This window comes from Nicotiana attenuata, chromosome 8, assembly GCF_001879085.1.
Source record: "Nicotiana attenuata strain UT chromosome 8, NIATTr2, whole genome shotgun sequence".
Taxonomy (NCBI): domain Eukaryota; kingdom Viridiplantae; phylum Streptophyta; class Magnoliopsida; order Solanales; family Solanaceae; genus Nicotiana; species Nicotiana attenuata.
In genome coordinates this window covers 32260593-32269581 of record NC_031996.1, presented here as the reverse complement: position 1 = coordinate 32269581, position 8989 = coordinate 32260593, and the positions used below count along the sequence as shown (strand labels likewise).

The window sequence follows — 8989 nt, the reverse complement described above, 5'->3', positions numbered from 1 at the left end:
AATTCCTCCGCTAGCGGAAGAAGAGGGAGAGTATAACCGATCAAGAACGGGTAGACATAGAAGGCACAATACCCAGGTCGATGGACCTCCACAATATCGCCACCAGCCGGAACTATCTCGACGTGAGGGGGGATGCGAAGCTATATGAGACGGACCAGTCTCGGAGATCACCTAAGCGGGAGCGGGAGCAGGCTCCTTGGGAAAATCATTTCTGGACAAAGGATTCCTGGGAACTATCTCCTCCGCGGTAGGAAAACTCTCATCCTCTTCAGCCATAAATGCCTCACCACCGAAAGGAGGAGCCACCGATAACAGAGTGGCATCGGAAACTTCATCATGAATTCGAAGAGTTTGTGACATGTTTTCGACAATGAAATATATACTACCAAACCGAGAGAAGAAGATAGCAACTAGGTAAGGAGGAGAGAAATGGAATCAAAAAAGCGAAACCAGCGGCAAAAACTAGCAGAGAAGATCAAAGAAGAATGGAGTTCATGCAAGGAACAGGATGGGAAAACTTCTGAAAAAATGTTCCCCATCTATTTATAAGGGCTGGGAAAACTTCTGAAAAACACTCTGTAAAATTTAATCAGCTCAAACACATTAGCTAACGGAGTTCATCTTGCCTACTTCATCTAACCTTTGATCTAGATTTTATTATTTTTAACTAAAATTCACCCCTCTTCTCATCATTAATTGATTTAATCAAAAAGCTTAACACTTTTTAGTCAAACAATTTTAAGCATACGCTTAACACTTTTTAGTCAAACAATTTTAAGCATACATAAACCAACATTCCTCCGGGGCTTGTTTTCCTTCTCGCTTCTAGTCGGTACACGGAAATTCTAAATTTTTGGTATTTTGGATTTTGAACTAGACGATTTCGTACCATTCACCTGATTATCTGGAAGATTGTTTCGAAGAATAAGGTGAATATCCCGTGAACGTATGCAAAGGCTAATTCTATTAAATTTCAAACAAATGATGGCGATTATTCAAAACAGAGATACTGAAAACGACATATACTAATAGACTAATGGACTTCATATGACTAAGACTGACATTTTCACTCATCGGTATGCCTATAGGCTATATCCTTCCAATGAACTCCCAAAATCAAAACGGAGAACTTCACTCAATGCCAGCACTATTAATTCGAAAATACATTACAGTAATCATTTTTCTTCCTTTTTTTGTTCATTTCCGTTTCGTTTTATCACATGATAAGATGTGGCTATACCAAATAAGTTTTCTCATAATGGCTAAACAGAACAACGTCAAGAAGGATTGACACAGTATTGGAAGCGAAAAGGGAAATCTCGAAAGCTAGATGGGTTAAATTTATTTTTATTACATAAGGGAATCAGTGATGATGCAGGAAGTGGGACACTGAGAATTAAACACACATATCTTGTATGAGATTCTCACGGTCTCACCTACCATTAGACGGCAAGCCTTAATGCTAGGTTGGTTCATGACTAAGAAAATCTGAGATATCGTTTCACGAAAAAAAGAACATCCTGCTGTTGCATGTCGCATTTTCATACGTTTGGTGGTGGCCATATCTTGCCAAACAATTCCTCAACCCGCTTAGCCTGATTAATATAGCCATCCATTCCAATAGTGAGGAGCTCCACCGCTGCAGGACCCATAGCCGAGGAAAAACTGTACTGATCCCATTTTTGAAGCTGAAATGGAACAGCAAATCATCTACTGAGCATGATATCATTTACTCGTAGTAAATTGAATTGAGAAGCTGGAATTGGTTAGAAGTTGCAGAAGAAGCAGATACAACTTCCAATAAGAGAATGCTAAGAGCCCAAATATTTTATTGAGAAGAAACATTCCACCTCCTCAACCTTTATGTTTTTTCTTTTTAACTAGGACAAGAGAATGTTGTTTGGTAACTTCTTTTGGAGTACTTCTATAATACGTGTTTCATCACTATTTTTGTTTCATTTACTTGAGGACTTCAGGAAACAAAGTCTATTTTAAATATATAAATATATGCATTCAGTGGCAAGTTCCTGCTACTGCTCCATCTTCTGATACCTTCCCAATTCCCACCCGTTCCTCACACCTCATTACCATCCTTTATCCGTCAGAACCACAACATTTGCCCCTCTCAACATTCCAATATGCACTCTGGCCCTTTCTCTTCCTCTTCTTCTTCTTACCTATCTTGATATTATCCTTCAAAACAAAATGTCACTTTCTTTCCATGTTTTTCTAATAAGTAGATGACACCAAGCACTTTTGTAAGTTTACCGAGTGAAAGAGATGTAATTATTAAATTCCACTGGCAGCAAAGATAAATTTGCAGCTCATTTATAGGATATGGTTCCCCCACCCCCCCTCCCCGAATTGTTACATAAAGGCGAGAATCAGATAGTAAAAATGAATATATTGCATCAAATCCAGCAGCTGATTTTCTTTTCTCCATTGAAAATAGGCTCATGAGAACGAAAGATAGGACATGGATTCGAGTCCAAACCTCGTCTTGGGTGAAGTTGAAGGCAGCAGCTGATTGCGGAGATAACCTTCTTATAAATGAGTACTTCTCATCAGGCGGGGTCACAGATTCTTTAAGAGATTGCAATACCTTCAGTGGGGTGATAATGTAATCCACCCTGACGTTGTTACCAAAGTTTTAGCACCACAAATTGACCATTTAGACGCGACAAAATTTCACAAGTTTGAGGTACAGTTAAATTACCCCAAAAGGTTGAAGACATCCTGCTTGTTCCGCACTGCTGCAGCCATCAGCTTTGATTTGTGCCCATACTTGTGGATGTAGTTATAAGCTTTTGTTACCTGAAAAGATGCAAAGAACACTCGGCACCTCAGATAATGCGGCTGCAAGATGCCCCGGGAAAAGACATACTAATATCTCAGTTCCAGGATTGTTGTTCAAAGACGGCAGAAAAGATACATTCAATGACAACTTGGCACCCATAACAAATCGAAATATATAATTGATCAATACGAAACCAAATCCAGGGAGGCATTCAGGAATCCCTGAGGATCAGAAAAGAAAAGAGATATCTTGCCTTAAGGTAACAACCCCAGGCTGAAAATAGTTTACAATACTTCTGGAGCTTGAGTTCTAAAGTTGTTATGGTACAAGAACATACATGTGATGGTTGGAAACTCCAAGGTTTACCTATCAATATGCTATTCTCAAACCATCCAGATTTGAAAAACTAGTGAAAATTAGTAAAAGCGTCCAAGCCCCCTATGTAATACTTAAAAAAGTTGAGAAGAATACAAATGCATTTGGGAAACATAAAAGGAAGAAGCAGCATGTGGTAAACTAACCAAAGCCAACCCAGGATCTTCTCCTCTTTTAAGAGCACTTTCAATTTCAGAGTCACCAGTGTGATTGCGAGACCAATCCTGAAAAGAGTGATAAAATATTATGCCAACAGAGCTAAATAAATCAAAACACATATTTTCATATAAGACAAAAGAATTTACCCTTAGGCGACCAACAAAAATCTGAATGACAGAAGCACCAGCTTGAGCTGCAGCAGCAGCTTGACAAAAGCTGAGAAGTCATGACAAAAGTTTCCAACATAGATGAGAAAAGCAAATTATAAGAACTCGCTTGCATAATACGTTGCATGTGGACTTCGAAATAAAGGAACCATTTCAAGGTTTATGTCTATATTAGAGAAAGAATGAGGGAGATGAATGTCAAAACAACAAATTCGTAAAGCTTGGCATGCATCAGCAATTGAACCACCTTTGTTTTATGAAGCTCAAGATAACACCAAGGTATATGTTTCATGAACAAGTAACAAACTGGCAAACAAAACTTAAAGAGTCTGTCTAACAATCAAAAGCTAAATAACTGGAAGACTTTATCAAGGGACGAGGATTAATGAGAATTATCTCAATTCATAGTTCTGTAGGATGAATGAGCAGCACAAACTATCATCAATAACGAATTAAGCGACATGCTAACAAAGGAACATGCACAATGCAAACCAACAGAACATATAGGTTTTCGTTGTCCATAAAGAATAATGTATTATCTAACTTGGTAGACATGCTATAGAAGGAGGAGGTAGCAGGGGAAGAAGGTGCTGAAAAATTAGAGTCCTTTACAGAATATGAACACGAGCTCTTTGTCAATCTTATGAAAGTTTATACCTGTAAACAAAAGTCAAATGAGTCTGTATGCCCTCAGCTTCCAGCACCCTTGATGCCTCAATTCCCTAAAAGAAAGATAAAAACTGACAAATGAGAAAGGGTGAACTTCAGAAGAATCAGAACTTTCGGAGACACAGTTAGATTCAACGTCAGTTGTTCTATGGGAGACAAACAATTATAATTGTCTTATGGCACTCACTTGCCAAGTTGCAGGAATTTTGAACAGCAATCGCTCTGGAGGCACTTCAATTTCGTTGTAGGCTTTCAAAAGGTCATGCACCTGAAAAGTTAAAGTTGAAACACCTCAAATACAACCCAAAAAAAGAACTTGCCACAAGAATGATAGAGAATGCGATTTTACATTTCCAAAACATGAAATGACATTTTTATAGCATGTTACCATTTAGACACAGAAAATTTCCCATAAAAGGGCTTGTAATATGCAGCCATTAGGTGATTCTGATCTCTGGGTATTTTGAGATTAAAACTTCAAGCCAAGATTAAAGCTGGTAAGAGTGGTTCTAATTTGAACTATTTTCTAAGCTTAAAACCTTCTTATTGGAAGAATGACTCAACTTCTACTGCATTGAAGTAACTCAGTCACTGTCATGCCACTCAATTGACTGGGGCAAGCCTTGTTATATCAATTTTCAGCAGCCCATAAGTCACATAGAAATCACCAGGTTACATCTGGAAAGTTCTGCCTGCATAAAGGGACTTAAGACATGCTATTTTCCTGCTTCCACAGGGAATAGCAACGAAATCCTTGTGCTGCCAAGAAACGTACTTCCTTAAACTGTCCTAATTTCTATTTCTGGTTGTCTGAAAATTGGGTTGCTTTTCTTGAAATTGAAGCCTTTTCACAACACTCTTCAATGTCTTTTGCCAAAAAAGAAAAAGTTTCAGAAGACACATTTTCACATAAGAAGAAAAGAATATCGAAAAGGTCAGCTTTATTCCCAGTTTTGAACCCATTTCGATCAAACACAATAGAACTTTAACTACTATAGCAAGAACTGTGTTCAAATTAAAAGAGGAAACAAAAAATCGATATACATTAGTGGATAAAAAGCTTAAAATAAAAATAAGACAACACTTGTACTGTGACAGATAGATAATGACGGAGAGATGACTATATTGGGATTTAGTATATTTTGACCACTTCATAGTAACAAGGGAAGTTTAAGCTAAAGAGGGGGGAAAACATTATCATATTTCTCACACCATCACCAACTTGCAGGTCTTATAGCAGCAAAAGAATTGAATCAAATTATATCCCAAGCACTCATATACCAGTAAAAAATAAAATAGAACCCCCCACCATCAAATTTAATATTCTACCTCCGTCCAACTTGCATGATCTGGTTCAATTAACTTTTTGTCTACCATTGGACGCCGATTGCCTTTTCATGAAATTAAAAAAGACCAGGAATCGACAAGAAGACATTACCCATCCAATCCATCACAATTTCTATGACAATCTTTCCATTTGGAGGCGCTCTAAAATGTTTAAAACCATTATATTAATGATATTATATTAAACTATTTTCACAAGTTTCTAGAACTTAAGTCTATTTAACTAGAATTTGGTATAATGATTTCTCATTCAAACTAGCATTAGCTATTATATTAATTCTTTTTCTACTACTAAATTATATAAAATGGGTCAAATCAATAACTTAAACTCCACATACCAATTTCTAAACCGTAAAATGATATACAAATAAAAAATTAATAGAACATGGTTGGAGAAGAATGTTGCCTCTACCTTCACTAGGTAGGGGTAAGGTCAGCGTACGCACTACCCTCCCCAAACATCACCTGTGAAAATATACTGGGTTTGTTGTTTTTTTATAAGGAATATACTGGGTTTGTGGTTGTTGTTGGTTGGAGAAGAATGCTTTTTTTTTTTATAAATGTGGTTGGAGAAAGAATGTTGTTGATCCTTTATCAATGACTAAGTCAAAAAATGGAACTAATGGATATTACATGACTAGCAAATTTTCCAACAAGAGTAATTCTTTTCATTAGTTTCCCCTCTACCAAACAGAGGAGTAGTGGTTGCTCCAACGTTTTCTCCCTTGGTGATCCGAGCCTCAACCTTATAGTTGAAGGTGGATGATCCTTACCACTAATTTCTCTCATTAATTCAGTTTCCAACAAGTAATTTCTTTCAACTTCCTAAACTGATGCTCGCCCAAAAATAAAACTGAGAGCTTCTTCCAAAAAAATAGACAAGGGAGATGCTAATATGAACCGTTACATTTACACACTCTATGTAAAATATACAAAAATATTTGACTATTGAAGATGTTAATGCCGGTGAAAGAACTAGTCCGAAACAGATGAATCCTAGCACGACGGCGGATCCAAAATTTAAACTTAATGGCCTCAACCTTTAAGGTTTTTAGCGTTGAACTCAATTATACTCTGAAATTATGGTTCAGAACTTGATATTTGTAGCAATTTTAGTGGTTGGTGTGTGTGTGTGTGTGTGTGTGTGTGTGTGTGTGTGTGTTTGTGTTCCGTATAGAAAATATTAGGTTCACTTGAACCATTGAACATAGACTCCATCCGCGTTACCTAATGAAGACTAAATTACTGAAAAAATACACCTAACAGGTGATAAGATTTTACACATTTCTACCTTTCGCACAATGCCATGTGTGTCATATGCGAGGCGAGCATCCACTTCAGTAGAAACTCGACCAGGCACCAGCTTTGCTAGATCACCACCAACGTGTGCTAAAGCCTGTAATCAGAATGAACAATAGTTTGAGATAATCATCAATTACAAAAGAAACTGAAATACACCTAGCTAAAATAAAAAGTGCAACAACCTTGTTGAAGAAACAAGACATCTGAAGATCAGAATTCTCCAATCCATAACACTCAGAATCTGCTAAAGCTCTGTCTACAGCACTCTATATCAAACATATGCACTTAGGTCAGCAAAACATGAATCCAATTAGCGTCAATTTGGCTCATGCTTTTAAAATTTATTTACATGAACTGGTGCCAAGCTCTGTTTTAAATACTCAGGAAGATGTACATCCATATGGTATATAATACTATGATTTTACAGGTAACTCTATTTAATAGCATTGACAGGTAATCTTTAACAAATGATAAGTAACCTATTATAACAGGTTATATTGCACTGATAGTGTAAAAAGTTCAATACACTCAGTGCATATAACGTAACTCCATATAACATTTTCACTATAGCTTTGCGTGATATTTACTTGATTTATAGAAAAAAGTGTATATTCAAAAGTATTTTTAAGAGTTAATAATAATTATTACCTTAAATTTGGTGTCCGGAAGACCGCATATGCCTAAGAGCAGAGAAGAGCTTACAGTAGCAGCAGTAGGTGGAAATCTATAAATCCGAAACACAACAAATAAATAGTTACATCAAATGAAAATGGTTCAAGTAAAGAAGAAACGAAGCAAAACCAAAGCGCAATACTAACTTCTCGAAATCATCGAAAATGACAGTATCTGGAACGATCTCGCTATGACTTGTTACAGCATCCAACTCAGTACTCAAACCTAAAATCATCATAAGAAATTCACGGATTTCACTCATTTACATCATAAACAAATCAACTTAACTGAAAAATCGGAATTTTAATTATACATATCGAAAATCATACAGTACCGGTATCGAGAGACGAGGAGAAGCCAGTAGAAGCTCGGATGAGGGGAAAGGATCGACGAGGCTTGAAGATCAGAGTTGATTTCGACAAATTAACTGCATTTCTCAGCTTTTTTTCCTGTTCGATTACATACACAAATCATTGAAACATACGCATGTGCACATTACGCTCAAACACACACACACACAGTGACACGTACCTGAAGAGCTGAGGAAGAGGAGAGAGAGGAGTATAGCGGAGAATGCAAAGAGGATGACATTTTCAACTCAGAGAGAGGGAGAGAGTGTGTGTGAGCGAGTGTTGATTGAATTGAGGGAAGTGAACCCGAGGTCTATATATATGTACAACTGGAGCAAATCTGAGGATGTACAACTGTTTATGCGTAACGTATAGTTCAATATGCTGCTTTCTGAAGTGGCAATTCCACCTGGGAAATTGAACTTATTATCTAGGTACACGTACAACGGAATGGATAAAGGAGATATTCATAACATTAGTATTCTTAAATTTGATTTAGTGGCTAAAATTACCAAATTTAACTGTAAGATTTATTATAGTTAGTATAATAATAAACATTTAATTATTTTCTTTCTTGGCTTATTAAATGACATATATATTATTCTCAAATTTTAGATATGATCTTCAAGAAAGGTTCGGGCTTTACTAATCATATGGGCTTGTTACATTCAAAAGTGGGGAAAAAAATCAGAAATAACTAGATTTACAATCGGTAATTGAAAAATAGTCATAATTTTAAAATTAATAGAGATTTAGCCACTTTTTCTTGTAAAGATAAGAACAAAAACATCCTTAAAAATCTGAAAAAATTCCAGCATAATATGCTGGAGTTCGAATTTTTTACATATGAGATTTCATCATAATGTGTTGGAGTTCCAACATAATATTCTGGAAGTTTATACGTAGGAGCTCCATAATCCAGCATATTATGCTGGAACTTTCTGTATGCTGGAGTTCCAACATAGTATGCTAGAAGTTTATACGCAAGACATCTATAATCCAGCATATTATGCTGAAACTTTTCGTGTTTCAGCAAAATAATGGCTACTTTTCAGTGACTTTGCAAATGCTTGCTATTTTTCAATTACCAATCCAAAACTGGCTAGCCCGTGCTATTTTCACTCCAAAAGTTCATAATACAATCCTTTGTTTTT

General features: G+C 36.4%; 1 protein-coding gene across 1 annotated transcript; it reads right to left on the bottom strand.

Annotated features, from left to right (window-relative positions):
* LOC109231210 (transaldolase) lies at nucleotides 1236–8136 on the bottom strand. The gene is made up of 13 exons (XM_019396796.1): nucleotides 8017–8136; nucleotides 7820–7934; nucleotides 7632–7710; nucleotides 7462–7537; nucleotides 6996–7079; nucleotides 6803–6907; nucleotides 4355–4435; nucleotides 4156–4220; nucleotides 3478–3547; nucleotides 3319–3396; nucleotides 2717–2814; nucleotides 2495–2630; nucleotides 1236–1688 (listed from the first exon to the last, which is right to left on the bottom strand). Exons 1-13 carry the CDS (start codon nucleotides 8074–8076, stop codon nucleotides 1542–1544), a joined length of 1194 nt encoding a protein of 397 aa, XP_019252341.1. The 5' UTR covers nucleotides 8077–8136; the 3' UTR covers nucleotides 1236–1541.

Coding starts and splice junctions, on each gene's coding strand:
- LOC109231210 (XM_019396796.1), bottom strand. CDS start 8,076: ATGTCATCCTCTTTGCATTCTCCGCTATACTCCTCTCTCTCCTCTTCC. Junction 4,221..4,354: donor AAATTCCTGCAACTTGGCAA/GTGAGTGCCATA, acceptor TCTTTCTTTTAG/GGAATTGAGGCATCAAGGGT. Junction 2,815..3,318: donor AAGATCCTGGGTTGGCTTTG/GTTAGTTTACCA, acceptor GCATCTTTTCAG/GTAACAAAAGCTTATAACTA.